At 39.3% G+C, this 18773-nt stretch overlaps 1 protein-coding gene across 4 annotated transcripts in view; it reads right to left on the minus strand.

Annotated features, from left to right (window-relative positions):
- Window positions 1–253: 253 nt before the first annotated feature.
- NPR3 (natriuretic peptide receptor 3) overlaps window positions 254–18773 on the minus strand; it is a 49971-nt gene continuing 31451 nt past the window's right edge. Inside the window, exons 5-9 of one of the 4 annotated variants that reach the window (XR_010426799.1) lie at window positions 17970–18064; window positions 14201–14336; window positions 12578–12665; window positions 2563–9699; window positions 254–891 (exon numbers count right to left, since the gene is read on the minus strand). Coding sequence is in view for 2 of the 4 variants with exons in the window: in XM_064642223.1 (XP_064498293.1) it covers window positions 9588–9699; window positions 12578–12665; window positions 14201–14336; window positions 17970–18064 (431 nt within the window). In the remaining 2 variants the exon portion in view is untranslated. Of the gene's footprint in view, window positions 941–2289; window positions 9700–12577; window positions 12666–14200; window positions 14337–17969; window positions 18065–18773 lie in introns of those variants that run through there. The other 3 variants (XR_010426800.1, XM_064642224.1, XM_064642223.1) reach the window with 3 other exon arrangements.

Raw genomic sequence — 18773 nt, forward strand, 5'->3', positions numbered from 1 at the left:
TAAATTAGATGGCAATGTCAAGAAGTAATAATCACTGACAATAAACCAGTGCACTGCCAGAACAAAAAGCTGGGCAGAGCACTTACTTATCGAAAGAGGAATATGATTATTTTTTCCTGAGGCAGAGAACTAAAGACCACCAAACCAACCCTAAGACGATTCAGGAATATTTACCAAGAGTAGCATATGTACATAGGCAGACCCTTCTTGGCATGATAGACTGTAAATTATTCATAGGAGGCAAGAAAAGAGGTTCTGTCAGTTGTACAATTATTTTTTATTGGCAGTGCTCTTTCAACTCAAGAAAACATTGGCAGAGGTTCAAGACCAAGATTTGGCTCAAAGGCCACCATAATTTTTCAGAAATGTGATGAATGTTCCTCAAGAAATAGTTTCCTAAGAAAGCCGCAAAAATGTGTCCAGCTAGGTTTCAGGATATCTAAAATGATATCCAAAAGTTGCTACCACTGAAGATCAATTGCCTTAAGTAATTTCACTACACGAAATTTTTACCTGTCAGACTGGCTGATGCTCTCTGACAAAAGGATACCCAACACACTTGGATGAACTGTTTCATAAATATTGATATACATATACATGTACACAATTCATCACACATATCTCAAGCATTTATTTTGAAGGACAAGCTACTAAAAAAAATGATTAATCTAGCGACAGTGGAAGAAAGTCCTGTCACTGTGAAGATAATGACATGTTGGGCATGCACTAATAGCCCGGGGGTCATGCACTGAACACAAATTCAGTCAATGATCTCTCAAGCCATATTCCCAAGCCTGAGTGAAAAGCTCATTTTAGGAAAGTTGATGAGACTTTTTTCCATTGCTGTCAATGAAGGAAAGATGTCAGAAGTCTGTCTTCCTGCCGTCTTCCCTGAAGATGTATAATATAGTGGGGGTAAAACATTAATCATTACTGATTTCTAGAAAATTTAGAATATTAACAAACATTAGTAAACTAATCTTTAGTTTACCCTGACTAGAATCTTAAATTGCTAGAGGAGACTGTAGATGAGTCATGTAAAATGTGCACTTTTGTTCACAAAGCACCTTAAGGGTTACTGCAGTTATCAGGAGCACAAAAGACTATTTGTGCATTTTTTTTCTACAATGCTTTATACAGAAATACTGGAAAATTACTAGGTACTTCCAGAGAAATCCTGTTTGCAATGGGATGAAGACATAAGAGCACAGCCATCAAGCAAAAGCAGGAGAAATAATTACTTCTATTTGTACAACATGCATATAATTATAAGTGTATCTGTGAGGAGGCAGATTTAAAATAATCTCAATTCTAACAAATATTGAGAATATCTTCTATAAGAAAATGAATCTGTTTGGACTTTTAATCAGCTGTAAAAACTGGTAATATTAATTTTTTTTTCTTCGCAGTATTGAGTTAATTCAATGTAATGACACATTTAGAGATTGACAAGTGAAAGGCAGTGCAGTTAGGAAAGTAGTTCAACCCTTCCCTAACTGAATGGGCCTCTCTAAATCTGTATTTTTACTCTCCGCTCTTTTTTGTTTCCTAGGCTGTAGAAAGGCTTTAGGTCCACAGTTAACCCAGAGGATGTTTCTATCTCTCCATCAGCTCTCCAGTGAATTCTTAGTACTTGTAGTTTTGATAGGAGTGTGATCAGATACTTCTACCTCACACTCATTTCCAAGTTATTTTAGATTATAAAGGCCTGGCATACTCTCAAGCACAAATCTTACTTTTGGCAACACTGCTCCTACAGACACACGCATACAGAAAGCAGAAGGCTAGACAAAACAGGATAATGTGAAGACTGTATTTAATAACACAGGAAAGAAACAGAATCAAATCCCCCCAATTTGATAAGATTGCTGCAAAGAAATGAATCTGCAGCTTAGGAAAACATGCTAAGTTTTGCCTCTCTGCAGGCTATAAAAATTAATGCTTCCTACTTACGGTTCCAATGCATCTAAATAATTTGGTGCATAATTAATTGCATTTCTAGAGGACTGAGAATAAATACAAAAATATCCAAAGTTTATTTGGAGTTTACTGATTAAAACCTTTCCCAGACCTTAAAATACCAGGGGGAATTTTCTTCCCAGAGAAAGGTTAGATTGATTCCCGATTTAATCAGTTGCTAAACATCATTAAAAGCAGGGGTTTATACAGTGTCTTAGACCCAGAATAACCCTCCTGTTATTAACTCTGTATCATAGGAGAGTACTCTCTATATGAAACAGACCAAGAATGTAGTGAATAGGCGACAAAAGACACCACAGAAACAGGTGATAACATATTCCTATGTCTTTAATGGAAACATTTTGTTACAATTTAGGTTATGTGATATTCTTGTATCTTTAAAATGTGAGAAAGAAAATGCACAGAACAAAAAAGTCAAAGGACACCAATGAATGTAGATATTTTAAAAGACCAAGTCATAGAAGAAATAAAATACATTACACACATAAAAAAAGGTTATATCCACAGACATGAATATGCACTCTCCTCTACACAAAAACAACAATAAATAAAATCACATTATATGCAGATAGTTCTACTTACATCAGTACAATATACTGTGCAGCTTTCCATTTGTTTTCTACTAGACTGGTACTAGGTTTCTCTGTTGTCCAGTATTTTTACATTAATAACAGTATCACTGAAAAAAAGGGGGACAAAGTTAATGTCCACAGTGTCTATCCTGAGTCCTCTTAGTTTTTGATAGTTATGCACAAGAAACACTGCAAATTCTACCCACTGCCTTCATCCTGCCACTTCACTCAAGTTTTCTCAGCACTTTGAGACCTGTGCAGTGAAGACGCCATTGTTACTGGGTAAATACCCAACCTAAGGACACAGTACACCCTGAGCAGGCCCCATGCACCACTTAAATCCTGTCTGCATTTAAGGCAGGGGGGCTGTGTGAGATTTAAAAGCTTTCTGCTGCATCTCTAAGAGAGCAGATATTGAACAATAAAGATGGTACTGTGCAGAAGGAACTCAATCCCATCCTCCATACAGTCAATAGCATCATCGTGGGAGTACAGTCAGTGCCTGAGCATTTTCCCTCTTCTCTCAGCTGCAGATGCTTCAGCAGAGGGGTTGGAACTATGATATTTAAGGTCCCCTCTAACCCTAACCCAAAGATCTGTATTTTCAACAGATCTTTCAATCCCATGGATCACATATGGCAGAAGTGATCTCAATGTTACATCAGGGCGCTACTAAATATGCGAGGAAACATTTACCTCTCACACAGAACACAGAAAAATGACCATTGATGGCTCGTTCCTCTATCACACTTCATACACTGTTCTCAGAGAAAGAGAAGTCCAGATCATCCTCAACTATGAACCAAGACACCTGTGCTCATTATGTCTGCTGTCAGTAAACAACTAATTAGCAAAACCTTTGTCCATAGCTGGGGGCCTGGGGGAAGAATTGTGTGTTCCCTGTGCATACCATTTGAGATTACAAAAGAAACAACTAAATGAGATTATTTTCTTAAATACTCATTTTGGTACATTTTCTTTGCTTGCTCAACTGTCCTCTAGAAACATTCACATGACAGAAACATCAAGCAACAGTTCACACAGAGTGGATTTTAACCTTTCAAAGATTCAACATCTAATGAATCCACCTAAGATTTCTGAAGTTATACAGCTTAACATACAAACTTGAACAGTGTCAGGTTATTTAGAATATTTTGCCTTTGATGCTGAATATTAACTTAGTGGTTAGTGAAAGATTTTGAAGGAACTCTAAGCCTCTCTTTTTGAAAGCTAGGTTTGTATTCTGTAAATCTGGTGCATGTCAGTTAGGACCTCCTAGAAGGTAAATTCTGGAAGTAATAGTGTAATAAAACAGTCTATGTAATGATACACTGGACACAATTAAACACTAGCCCAAGAAAGCCTCAAAACCATGGCAGCATTATCTTCTCAATTGAAACCAGCAGTAACACCATAAAAATACCAACATTAACCTTTATCCTTTCTTCCTCTGTGGGTGAGATAAAGGGAGAGCTGCATTTAAGACAGACTTAAGACTTCACTGGGACAAACCCCAGTGCTTAGGCTTTCTTTTATTCTCTAGAAGAGAACAGACACTACCAATGTCTGCCACGCAGCTTGCTGACCCCTGTAGACAGCCAAGTCTGAGGTCTCCCACAAACAGCTATTTGTTTTAATTTCAACAATCATTTTTCATCAGTTTCAGACCTCAGATGTTAGAAGGTATCTAAGAAGGGAAAAAAATTCAGGCCTCAAGCCATCTGAATTAATTTCCATCTCTAAGCAGGGATATGCACAGTGCAAACTCTTCCATTCTCCCACTTGAAAGGTTTCACACACACACAAATCTTTTTGTGCTTTCAACAGCAAGAAGGAAAGGGGGGAGGAGAAGTGACACATACAACATATCTGAAGGCAAAACTTTTTCCAGCATGTCCTTAAAAATATATTCCAAAAAGTAACTCCTGTATTCCTTTGTTTCTAAAAAGGACTAAAACTGACTCCTCCAAAACATGCACTTTGCTGAAATTTGTCTCTTTATTGCTCACTGTTGTGAGGTGAGTTACTAGGCCACAATGCTAACCAAGAGAAAAGGTAATGTACCATTAGAAACTTGTATTTCTCTTCCCATATGCCCTGCTTTGGGGAAGGTGGTGCCTAGATCTGACATCATTTTATAGCAGCAACAATTAGGATAAAAAAACCCAATAGACAATTCTGGGTCTAGATCTCACACAGTGGCTGGTGTGGCCACGGGCCAACACGAGGTGTGCTGGCAGCTGAGCAGCACAGAGACAATGAACCATGTCTGAAATTACATGAAAGCCAACACTTGCAGTGAAGGAACATTTCTGATTAGGTTATGGAAAATGGCTGTCTCTTGTCAAAGTACTTCTAAATCTACACAAAAGACCATGAAAAAAAGGGGGATTAAAGACTGCTTACTCTACCCTGGGCAAAAATGAGGAAATATAACCTCAACTGCTTTACTGAAAGAACTAGAACTGCTACATGGTCACACTCTGAAGCACAGAGGAGGGCAGTGAAGGATGTGGAAATGTCTTGAGCTCCGGGAAAGGTGGACTGAATTGCCAGAGAAATTTATGACCAGGACTATTAGCTTCCTGTCTTTGATGTCTATTCTTGGCTTTCCAGGAGCATTATGGCATTCATGAGGTGAAAATAGCACTGGAGCCAAGGTCAGCTAAGGCTGATGCAGCCTGTTCTACTGCAAAGCTGAGAAACTCACCCTGAACTCCTTCAAGCCTAAAGACACTGCACTGAGGGCCTGAGTTTACTTCCACTGAATCAATGAGAGTTTTTTTGTCAGCTTCATGACAGTATGATTGCACTGCCAAGCCAAAACATGACTCAGAGATCAACCTCCCAGTAAAACATTTTGTAAGGGAGAAGGCTCTTAATTTCTCCAGCATGAATGTTTTCAAAGGATTAGCTACAGCTTATTAATACATTAAAAAAACTCAAAAAAAAAAAAAAAAAAAAAAGCTTTCAATAATGCAATAACACATTTCTTAAAACCAAACTGAAAATAGATCAATTCAATTTATTTTCAAACATGAATTAACCTAACTCTTTAATAGTGAATTCTGGCCACAATCTTGCAAGGTGCAGACCACTCACAACCATCAGTTTTACCAATGACTGAATGTTTTCAGAGCTTAGCTGGGTGTAGCCTTCAATGAAGCACATCACAGCAGGAGCTGGTAATTAACTGGTCATGATGGTACTGGTGATGGTAGTCCTGTCCTGATGTACAATTAAGGAGACAGAAACTGTCCACAAAAAAGCTTCCAGAACTACCAGTGGCTCAGGACAAAACATCTAGGCATCTGACTCTGAAGTTGTGGGTTTCAGGATAATAAATTACAGATACTTTTCAAAGTGTTGCTTCATCTTAGTCACTTGCAGTGGAAGCCTGTGTGTTGAAGTTAAGAAGGTGACAGGTAAACTGTCAGAATCCTCGGGAAGAAGATTCTGAGGTGAATCAGCCATTAAGCTGATCACTATTTGGTGATTTAAAAAAAAAACCCAAAACAAAATTAGCAGAATTTGTTAAACTTTGACAAACAAAAGTATGAAGCTGTTACTTCAATTTCAATTTAACAGGCACAACTGTCAGATGTAGCAAGAAACATATGGCCTACAGGGCCAACCTTTCTCCAATTCAAGCACATGGCAAATTTCCCTTTGGTTCAGCCATGGCCAGGACCATATCCTTTGGTCCCAAGTGAGCAAAGCACTTAGAAGCTGAAGTTGAACATATTTTAAGTATGTTCTGAAGTGCTGAGCTGGGTGAAGGGTCTCCTTGTGCTGCTCTGTAATACAGATGTGTGTTTGTAATACGGGCAATTTGCTGAAGCCAAAAATGTAGGTCTTGAAACCTCTTTTGAGAATCAATTATTATTATTTTGATTAGACATTCCCTTGCAGAGTTTGAAGCTTAAACATTGTGGCATTGAGCTAATGCAGATGAACCAGAAAGGCACAGTGCATTAGCCAGTAAAGAATCTCTCCGCTGAATAATCTAAACCCAAGGCAGTTTTTGATCTATGGTCCAGAGAAGACCTGGGAACTATTTGCAAGAGGCCTGTGAAAGGCAGCTAAGATGAGCAAGTCTGTTTATGCTATACAGGAATCTACTTACCTGAAATGTCTTAAATAATCTCCACACTTCCATGGGAAAAATGCAAACATTTGCGTGCATCAACGTAGAAAGATTAAACCCCATTGATCTAAAATACTCTAATGTGCAAGAAAGATTCACCTTTCTTGGGAAGTGCTGAGATGTATAGTTTTGGCTAAGCCTCTGTCAGCATCCTACCAACAGACATCTCATAGAAACACTCACAGAAAACACTTCTTGAGATCATGATTTAAAACCCTATATAAAACCAAGGATCAGAATCATTACTTTTTTAATAAAAAGCAATATTTCACTATGCTTTTTTATAGTTATCATAAAATGACACAATAAATAAACAAACTCTCTTAACAATTTCTTGTACCAGCCGGATCTCCTGTCTCAGATATTCTGGTCCGACCCAACTGTGCATGGTACAGGAAAAATAAAATCTACACAACTGTCTTAAGTGACTGAGTACTAGTTTACACTGCAAAGTCACAACAAAAATAATTTCAAAAAAAGTTTATGGTTCAAATCACACCCTCTTATTTTTACATATGTAAGAATTTTCCTTCTCTTTTTTTCCTGCAGCAAGGTAGTCAAACGGGCAAAAGAAGATACTGAAATGCAACTTTGCAAAACAAGAAGTAGATAAAAACTGCCTTGGAAACTATTAAAAAAAACCCCAAACTTTAAGCATGCCCAGGGACTAGACAAACTCAACCGCTTGAAAAAAATAAACTAATCACAAAGTCTTTTTTTCTCCCCAACTCCATAGCAGTATGAATGCTGCTCTAGCCTACATTCTTCTCTGGTACCCATGAGACAAGGAGGCTACTTCAGAAACCTGCCCAAGGCACCGTTGCAGAAGTTACACAGGCCCAGAGGTGGCAATGGGATGATGCAAATCTACTCCCTGTACTGGAGCTGCCCTGACAGTCAGGAAGACCTACCCTCTGTCTGTCTGGAAAATTGGACAGTATTTAACAAGGGCAGGTGATGAACCTCTATATATGCTAAGAAAGGAGTGAAATATAATGGGAAAAAAAGTCCATCAACAAATAAAAGGCAGCAGAAAGGAGGCATAGCTGGTTTTAACTCTTCATTCACTTACAGCAACCCCAAAGTGGTTTATCAGAGTTGGTACTCTAGCTTCTCAGGGATGAGAAGTTTTGTAGAAGTCAGGCTTCAGAGCCATTTTTGAGATTAATTTTCAAATCTGATTATGACAGCTGAGACCAGCAATTTTTTCTTACAAAATCAGAACGGGATAAACCAAAATATTTCATGCACTAGAACCATAGTCATAGCTCAGTTTTCCCACAGACAATATTTTATGGATCTTCTTCACCACATTTACAGTAAGTATACGGTTCATTTCCATTTGTTGACTAGAAAGTGCAAAACTTTCCTTTGTCTAGTATAAAATAACCTGTCAGTAGCTAATTCATCACAGATTCAGTTCTGCTCCTGGTAAAATCAATGGCAAAAGTCCCAGGGATACTGACGGCAGCAGGATTAAAGTCACCACTAGAAGAGTGTTTTACCACCCAATTCCTGAAGGTAGTTCCTTGGCTGTTCAATTGTACACACATGGACAGCTAAATCTCACCAACTTCTGTAGGACCCTTTAACATGAAAAATTCGTAATTTTCACCGTCAGTGCCATCATCCCATTGACAACTCAATAACTGCATTTATATTGTTTAAGTAACTACTTGAATGTTGCACATGCCTGGAGAAGAAAGTCTGTTACTATCAACAAAGTCACTTCTCCTCCCCTAAATGCTAGTTCTAAAATGTATTTACAGCTGTTGACTTTCCCTGCATACTACTCCTATCATAAAAAATATGTCTTCAAAACATCCTCTTCCTTTATTTTTAATCCTACCAAAGCAAAAATAGATACTTTAATAGAAAAATACAAGATAAAAAATATCCCAAAAATAAAATGGAAGCATGGAATGTCATTTTTACACAAAAAAAAGATCCCCTTTTGAATTGCGTCAGCTATACAAACACTTTCATATTTACAGTTTTGGATGCAGTCCTGTGCTCATTGAAGTTAATGGGATTTTGCCACTGACTTCACTGAGAACAGGAGCAGGCTCGACACGGCCTATATTTGCCACTCTGAAAAGTCACGGCAGTGGAGAGAAAAGACCGTGATAAAACACATGTAAGACTGAGGAATTAAACAGTCCTCTCCAAGGCCTGATTGTCTTCTCTCCCTATTTCACACCACCGAAACTCCCCATTCTTCACTGAAGACTTTCGTAACTCCCAGCATTTAAGAAGGAGAAACAGTGCTTTTGATTGTGATACCACACAAACAAGGAAAGAATTGTGTCTGTTTCCACCTGCCTTTTTCAGTGGAGTTAATTAGACCCAAGTGCCAGTTCTCTCCCAGAAATAAACTCCGTACACCAAATCTTATATCCCCTATAACCAATGGCAGTGATTCAGTGATGCAGGATCATACCCCAAATAAACCTCTTTTTTTCCTTTTGACAGCAACCAGCACCTGTGCCTGTGAAACCATATCTGACACCCATGGATGAGATGCAATTATGGAAGAAGGTGGTAGAAGCTAAAAAAAAAAAAAAGGAACACAATGAGGCAGGCATTCCCCATCAACTAAACCCAGATCTGCTGCCCTCAATACATGCTTTAAGAAATACTGTCTTTACATATTAAGTACACCCTATAACATCAAACCGCATAATTTTCTTTTTTCATGAGATGAAAGGCCATGCGGCATAATGTGATTAGTAAATCATTCCTGAGCTTCTGAAAGAAATTAAGACAAAATTACTGCTTAAAAGAGTATGTTCTTCAAGAGCCTCTTTTTACACTGATGTCTTTGGTTTTGTCCTTTTCCCTAATTATTTTTTTTTCCCTAGGAAGAATGGGATTCTTTTTCCTCTTCTTTATGCAGCAGAAAAATGAGATCTAATGGAGTCTTCACGTAACTGCCGATGTTTCCCCATGTTACAGTCCTCCTGTCGAGTTCGTCTCTCAATAGTTATTCTGTATTTCTTTCTGCATGAAAAGAAAAAAAACAGAGTGAGAAACCCTTCTCCAGCTATAGGCTAACAGACTTCCCTTATAAAGAATGCCTGTAGGGGACAGCTGGGTGCCAGTTGAAAAATGAAATGTGGCAGAATGTGAAACCCTGGTCAAAGATTAAAGTCGTTTTCCTCAAAACATTTTACCCAGGCTCAAGAATGCCTGTTAATTTCTACATGGCAGTCTCAAAGCACCAAGACACAGACATTTGCTTCTTTGAAAATTTCTGATCTAAGTGATTAGGAGTTTTTGTGAAGTGTCATGTGAACTGTGTCACATCACTGCTTTATATTGATCAAAGACAAATTTCTTTTCACTATGAGGGGGGAGCACTTTCTGGAGAGTTCAAACAACAGAACTGACTATTCAGTTGCGTTTCTCATCAAAACTATGTATTAACTAACTGATTTTCCCATTTCCCTCTGAGAAAGCTACTATGTTTGTAATGTCAGATGAGGTAGTATGATGAATTAAGGAGAGGGAGGAGAGGGATGCAGAGGACAGATAAGAAATAAACACAAATGCTCATGCATCAGACACAGCTCTTCCTGTGTGTCTTCCTCTAGGGCCTTTAGAAGAATTCTGCTATGTTACTTTATACGTCAAACAAGCCCTCTGACTACTTTTCAGCTTCTCATTTAGTACCCAAACCTGCTCCAAAAATTGTAAGATGATTTGCATTTATGCTTCTCCTCAGCTTCAGGACAAATTTTTCCAAAAGATGTTAGTCCAGTCCCATGAGCTTGTACTGCCTGTGGAGATGCATGGAAAAAAGCTTGTATGCCAAGGAAAGCTCTGCTCCACTTGCATGTGTAGCCAGAGTCAGAGCATATGTAGCAGTGGAAGAATGATTTTCAAAACACCAAGGTTTTAATCTGGGTAGCATGTCTGAATAGAAAGTGGCAACCTAAAAGTTCTGAAAATATTCCCTAGATATTTGTGTCTGTATCATAGGCTCCAACATAACTTGATAAAACTGTGTTGTTTACTTCCTTTATGTATTTTTAAGTCAGATTCTTCCATGGCTCAGAGCATGCATAGCAGTAGCTCTTGCAGAAGGACAGGTCCACATTTTGGATGTACAAGTGCTTAAGTCCTGTCAAAGCTACATATCAAAACTTCTACACAGATATTTTAACAGTTTGCGTGCACACTCAAAACTGTGTTTGCATACTCATTTGTGACAATGACAGATTCAAATTAGACACAGTCAGAAAGTACATATACAGTTTAAAAGGTACAAATTACTTTCAGGCACACAACTGCTAAACCTATATTTTCTGAAAATCCAACCCATGCATCCTGATACATTATGTTTCAGATATTTAACTCTACAGGTGGAATAAGAAGGTTGTCCCTACTCCTGCTTTGAGCAATTGCAATCAGATCTCCAGGATGAAATTCACGCATATGTCTTTAGACATCTCCAATGTGCAGATCCATCTGACAGTACCAAAAGCTTCCTTCAGTTAACAGAGAGAAACAGGCTCTTCTAAGAGACATTATTCTGACCTGGTTTAGCTTTTACATGAGGATGACATAAATTGCAGAGAAAAAGAGTGTTCATTTCTCCCCTCTGACCATACATAAAAAGACTGGGTGTTGAACTCAGGTGTGTACATCTACTTTTATAGACACCCTCCTTTGCTCACATGGATTTCCAATCCAAATCTTTGTGTCAGATGACTATGAGTTTAAGTCCTGTTCTTACAATGATACTTCCCATAGCTTTACACCAGCTCAGGATATCTACTGCCTCATTTCTTGTCCTTACATACCAATTCTCTCCCACTATCAGCAATGCTAAAAACACCTAACAACTGTAATTTGATTGAGAATCTATATAAGATGCAAGAATCTCTGATTACATAAAATATAAAGACAGACTCGTATTTTCTTTTTCTTTTAAAGATAGTCTTTAATCAGTCCAAGCTAACTTAATGTTGTCTCAAACCCAAACAACATATTATATAAGCACTGAACACATGCAAGATTAAAATCACCCTGCAGAATTTTCAGTTGCAAGCACCTGATGAACAACCCTGGTTCTGGGACCTTTGAAGTGTCCCAGTGAAATGAAGCAGCTTTTGCTTGTTTTATTTTGTTAACTTTCTTTATAACATATATTTTTATTGGATAGAGTTATTTCATTCTTATATGCAGAGGTTAATTCTCTTCTCCTATATGTTTTTACTCTTCCATATCATGAGGATGAATTATTGTATATATAAGGTGCTGAATGTGTATAACTAATTTATTCTGTCACTACAGGAGCAGCTATCAAGACTTCACATTTGCTGACTAGCAGTGTAAGAATTATTTTACTTAAACAAGAATAAAACACTGATTCCCCTGCACTGACCTCAGCTTATTAAGTTAAATGCACAGCTTTGCTATCCAAATAATCTCTCGGACCAAAACAGAAATCTCTTTCTGTTTTCCAGTACAATTCTACTCAACATGCAAAAAAATAAGCTCAGTACCAGGCAAATGATGTAAACCTCTCATACAATCACATCCTGCACAACTGTGCTAGAAATGAGTACCAAACAAAGAAGGCTTTCAAGGCCAGGGCATTTTACTAAAGCAACTGTGAATGTCTGGAACCCACTGCAATTACTTCCATGAGTCACATTACTTAGAGATGTAAGTAGCTACAGGATGAAGACCCAAATCAATAAAATTATTTAGATAAACACAAAGGGACAATCAAAATGTGCTCACTGTCTTTGGTGAAAACGTTACCACAGATTATTATGGTGCTTCTCTGTCTCCCATCAAGGATGTTGTGCCAGGAGCTGAGACATTTAGATGACAAATAAAAAGTTTACAAAATTTCAATTGGACTAACCTGAAAAAGTAAAAAGCCATTAGCAATCCTGCTCCAAGCAAGGCACCCACAACTATTCCTGTAACTGCTGATTCTCCTAGACCACCTGCTTGAGAGGGGAAAAAATAAACAATTAGGGTTCATATTGAGAACTGTTTGCATTCATGTACTGGAAAATACACACAACTAGGAAATTAGTGACCAGTATCAGAAAATAACTAAAGCCTTTCAGAGCTCAGGACTCCATGGGAACCTGTTTCAGTGTCTGCACGTTTGTTTTTTGTACATGCTTTCCTTGGGATTAAACAAGCCTCCAAAATCAGTGTCAGATGACGACACAATTCTGGAGATACAAGGGAATGTTGTTAGGAAACTTCTCTGGAAAGCTTGGTCTGAATCATAACACAGACTGGGATTACAATCACACACATAATGGGAATCAGCACTGAGTATACCCTGAGTCATTGTAACACAAACAAACTCATTTCACCTGGTTTAGCATCACAGACCTCTATCACCCGGGTTTATTAAAATGACTATGATTATCCAACAGTTCCTCAATTTTGGGGTGGTTTTTTTGGTTTTGGGTTTTTTTTCCTGAAGATATGTGGTTTCAAGTTAAAGCCACATGAGCTTCGCCTTGCTCCAAATCTCAACAGAAGCAGAGCAGGGACACAGTCGCTGAAGGGGAGCCCAAGGAGAACTGTCACTGGGAAGTACAGGGCAGTTGAAGAACAATGGCATTTTCATATGCATGTAGTCTGCTCCCATTTCCTTGTCCACCTGGGTTTGTGGAAAGGAACAGAGAAATATTAAGGAAATTAAACTGTTCCCTTCTCTTCATTTGCCCTCATCCCTTTGAAGGGATTTTGTCTGTACGTCAGCAGGAAGAAGGTGCATAGCTACACCACACTGACCATAGAGGGAAACAGTCTCTACATCACGTGTGTACACACAGGTTTTTCAAGGACTGAAGAATTATCAGGCTGGAGTTACCTTTTCACTTCAGGACTAGCAATTTGTTTTCTGTGAAAAGCTAAGACCACCCTTTGCCACCGAGGCACTGGTATCCTCCTACGCTGACCTCCTTTGCAATGGAGATCAATCCTACAACATGGTCTGGAAAGTCAATTTGCTGGAAAATATGGACACCTGCTCTGTGGAGGACAGTCTGAGCTTTCAGAATTCACAGATGTTACCCACTCAAACAACTTCACTTCTCAGCCTGCTGGACCTCTCACAGTCCCTTCTCATAGCACTGAAAATCATTCTGCATTGGGAGAACGCTGCTCCCATCAGCACTGGCAGCACAGCTGCTAATTATCAGTGTGATTCTTCTCTGTTTCGGGTTTCAGTTATATCCTTCTTTCTGGCTAAAAGGCCCCTGGAAACTCCTAAAGCCTCCAGGGCTCCGTGTTGTGAATCATGATTGCTGTCAAGCTTAAGTTCAGGGAAGAGATTCAGGCCATGTACTACCCACGACTGCCAGACCTTTACTTCCCAAGCAGTTAGCAGAGAGAGACAGTCACTATGGCTCAGATGGACAACTGTGCTAAAGCAATTTATTACGGCCTGTTACGTTGCATCAACACATGGATTCCTCTCTCTTGAGCTGGGGCAGAAGCATTAAGTCACTAAACTTACATGATTTACACGGTGTATTGTTTGTGTGCTCTGAAACTCGGCTTTCATCTAGCCGCAGCCTGCCATGATTCCAAGGGTATTTCACATTTGACCGAATCTCAAAACGCCCCTGCTTTCCATAGTAGTCCCCGATCACCTGTGCAAAACATGAAAGGAACGAAAAGATTTTCCTATGAACTTGGAGAAGTAAAACAAACAGGAGAGCAGCACCACTCAGTTGGACTCGTGTGGCACAATGCTGAACCCTGGAAGAAGAGGGCTGAAGAGGTCTGTGGGAAGTTATGTAGTGTATGCACTGCCCCAGGGCAGAATCAGCTGAGCAAAAGCATTCCTGACAGATGTTTACCTAATCTGTTCTTAAGAGCCTTCAAAGACAAAGACTTGATAATTTCTTCAGGGAATTATTCCGGAATTTAGCTAGCCTTACTGTCAGTTGTTTTCCCTAGCATGTAACCTAAAATTCCTTTGTTGTAATTGTCCGTCACTACTTACCCAACTGCCAGTGGACACAGAGACTCTTCCTTTCTGAAACATTGCTTTACATATTCACAGGCCCTTATCTGGTCTGCCCTCAGGCTTCTCTTCTATATAAATCCCGTTTATTTAAGATTTTTAACCTTCTGAATATTCCTCCTTTGTCCCTGGGCTTTCTTCACTTGCTGCACAGTGGGTTGAGTGCCCAGGACTCTCATCCAAGTGAAAGTATCAGTAATTAGACATGAGTCCAGACTGAGGGAAGAACTCATTGAGAGCAGCCCTGCCAAGAAGGACTTGTGGGTTCTCGTGGATGAAAAGCTGAACATGACCCAGCCATGGGCACTTGCAGCCCACAAGGCCCAACATGTCCTGGGCTGCATCCAAAGCAGGGTGGGCAGCAGGCCAAGGGAGGTGATTCTGATTCTGCCTCTCTGCTCTGCTCTAGTAAGACCCCACCTGGAGCAAAGAACCCAGCTCTGGGGTCCCCAATACAAGAAGGACGTGGCCCTGTTGGAATAAGTCCAGAGGAGGCCACAAAGTTGATCAGAGAGGTGGAACACCTCTCCTATGAGGAAAGGCTGAGAGAATTGGGGTTGCTCAGCATGGAAAAGAGAAGGCTCCAGGGAAACCTCATTGCAGCCTTCCAGTACTTATAGAGGGTTATGAAATAGAGAGAGGTTGACTTTATCACAGCAGGTAGTGACAGGACAAGGGGGAACAGATTTAAACTAAAAGAGATTTATACTAGATGTTAGGAAGAAATTCTTTGCTGTGAGGGTGGTGAGACACTGGCACAGGTTGCCCAGAGAAACTGTGGATGCCCTATCCCTTGAAGTGTTCAAGGCCAGGCTGGATGGGGCTCTCAGCAACCTGGTCTAGTGGAAAGTGCCCCTGTTCAGGGCAGGAGGGTTGGAACTGGACGATCTTTAAGGTCCCTTCCAACCCAAGCCATTCTGTGGTCCTATGGTTTTATGATTTCAAGTAGATTCAGTGCTGAGATTTCCAACTACACAGTCTAGGGTGGAGTTTTCTATTTTGTCAGAATTTGGAGGTACTTGATTAAGGTCAGTTAAAGTCTTCAAATCTTCTGAAGAACTATGACAGTCACTTCAGGATTTCAGTCCTGCCTTTAACAGTTAAGCCCAAGCTTTTTTCAAGGTAAGATGTTGAATCTACTGCAAAGTTGTGGGACTAAATTGTGCTAACAGTAGTAGTTCACTAATCTGAAAATAGTCTAAAAACATCTATGTACAGTAAGCAAGGCCAAATATCATGACACTGAAGTAGTCAGAAGCGGTGGCAGAAGCACATCAAAAGATGTATTTGTCCCACCATGGATAAAACCCACGTATTAATACACCGGGTTTAGAACTCAAGGCCTGTTCAAATCTTTCACCTAACTTTCATTTTGAAGCTCAAAAGTTTAGAGAACATTTGCTCTGGTTAGACATACAAAGGTAGATTTTACACTAGATGAAGGAGCTAATTTCTCTCCCTGTTGCCACTGAAATAGAAATTCTTTGCAGAAAGAGGTTTTTTAACGTTTGTTCAAAAATAAAGGCAAATTCAGTAAACTGGAAAAAGCAGAGGAAAAAAACCTCTGAGACAATTTGCAGGCAGCAAATTATTCATTAAATGATGGTTTAATTTATCAAACAGTAGTGAGAGAGTCCTCTACCTGCAGGACGAACTAAATATGAAAGTATGCAGAACGGCTTAAGAACAAAAAGGTATAAGCAGCAACCAAGCAGATTCAGATCAGAAGGACGATACAGATTTTTGAAGAGCAGAAGTGGTTAAACAGTGGAACAAACGTTGACGGAACAAGCGAGGCAGTCCCTGTTCTCTCAGTGTCTCCAAAGGAAAAATGAATGCCTGTTACAGCCTGAGCTTTAGTCATGTGTAAACTACAGGGCTCCATACAAGGGTAAGAAACCTGACTGCCTGTAAAATGGCAGAGGTCAAACTAGGTAATCTGAAGTTTTCTTCTAGCTTTAAACTGTGAGAACAGAATTGGGAAAACAGCTCTGCCCAAACACCCATTCATCTGGCGCAGTTCAGCTGAGAAACGTTCTTGTACAGACACAGAAAAAACTTCAAACTAATAAAATAAGTTATCGAAGAAACAATGGTTTTAGAGTAAGAGTAGAAATGATGTAGCAGATAAGTGGAAGTAATCACATGTAAAATGTTAATTGTATGTATATTTTATACACAGTAAAGCAGAGGGAAACTGAACAATAAGTTAAAGGAAGAAATGTAACACTAAAAAAGTAAAAGATAGTTTAAATTGCAAGTAAAAGAGCAATGGAAGGGAGGGTAGGAGAGGGAGATTAAATTGATAAATGAGATAAAGAGCTAACGGACTGAATAAACAGAAGAAATACAGGTTGTTCAAACCAAAGTTATTGCAAACAACTTGTACTCCTACTACCCTTGTGAGTGTCTGCAGTTTACTGCTATAGTTTTTATCCACTTTTATCCACTAACGCACAAAAGACATCCTCACACTTTTAAAAAGGCTCCTTGAGTTGTCTCTGCTGCAGCAGTGACAGGAACAATATAACTTCACTGGATTCAAATCCACACATGGAAATGTCCAGCTCAGATGCACTGCTGCTTTACAGTTGACCTTGATGAAATAGGGCAGACCAGCAAAGCTTAGGCAGAAACTGACTTTGTAACTAACAAAAGGTGCAACTGGAGTTAGGCAATGCATGTATTAATAAATTCAGCCTAGACGTGCTATTTTTCATCTCTTCCACTCCTGCATCCAGTGGAATAACCTATGTCGTGTATATGCAGCCATCTAAAATGTCTCTTAAACACTGAAAACAAGGCACTTAGGCCTGATAAACAAGGCCAAGCAAGGTCTGCACTCCTGCTTGTGGTTGACCTCAGTGTAAGACTGAAATACATGTACTTCCTGTGTTAATACATCAGGATAACTTGTGCATCACTGCTGCTGTAAGATTAATCCTTTTTCCTACCAGTGAATAAAAGGCCTTGCTCACTTTGAACAATAATTTCTCATATTCAGAATTATAATTGCTTAGCTGGCTTGTGAGAATTCACACTTTAGTTAAAGGCTAGCATCATGTGAAAAAAGATGTATTGTAAAAGAAAAGAAGTTTAAAAAACTTTCAGATAACTACTTCAAGATAGTTACTTAACAGAAAGGATTTGGTCTTTAAGTTGATAAGGTTAAACCACCAAGTAAAGAGATGATGTCATGTTACATTACACTGGCTAATTCATCAGTGGCCAAGTGCAATGGTGTTTGTTTCCTTACCTCCTGTGTGCCTGCCTCTGGGTCTGTCATTCCAATCACAGAGAAATCCCCGTATCTGTCTCCGTTTGCATCAATGGACACCTGCCCTGCAATGCCTAAAGAATGGCATGTGAGGAATCAGAAGATTAATTAGTTAAAATACTGAGCCTTTTCAAGGAACACAAGAAAACAGTGGACAGGTTTTTACAGACCGATATCACAGGAAATCTCATCAGTCTCCCAGCATTTTTGTTGGCATTCCAAAAGAAATTGTAATTTCATCTTGGTGCCTGCATTCCTGAATTCTTAACATTTCTCCTTTTTAAATATCAAATGTGTGAGACTTTTTGGAGACTATGTGAGAAAAATCTAATCCAAAAGCCAGCATGTAAGAATAAAACACAAATATATTTAATGTGAATTATTTACAGAGTGCCTAACCCTGAAATATCTAATGGTGCCTCAATAAAAAGAGTCCAGCTCGTGCTGCAGAGGACACAGACCTACATCTCACAGACTGCACCCACACAGCCAGTCCAATGTAGTTTCCATCTAATGGGATACTGGAGAGGGTATGAACAAGAGGCACCATGTGCACTACATATGCATTAAGCCCTGTGTTCATTTACATAAGATTAACTACATAATACGATGCTGTTTGTAATATATTTCTTAGACCCCCAGTTCACTTCCTTCCTTTACAACTTCTGGGAAACTTTGGGGAAACTGGGAATCATAGACTCATAGGATATCTCAAGTTTGAAGCGGAGTCAGGAGACATCGAGCCTGTGGTAGTTTGGTCTAGGCCTTCCTTGGTGACCAGTT

Source organism: Pseudopipra pipra, chromosome Z (genome assembly GCF_036250125.1).
Source record: "Pseudopipra pipra isolate bDixPip1 chromosome Z, bDixPip1.hap1, whole genome shotgun sequence".
Classification (NCBI taxonomy): domain Eukaryota; kingdom Metazoa; phylum Chordata; class Aves; order Passeriformes; family Pipridae; genus Pseudopipra; species Pseudopipra pipra.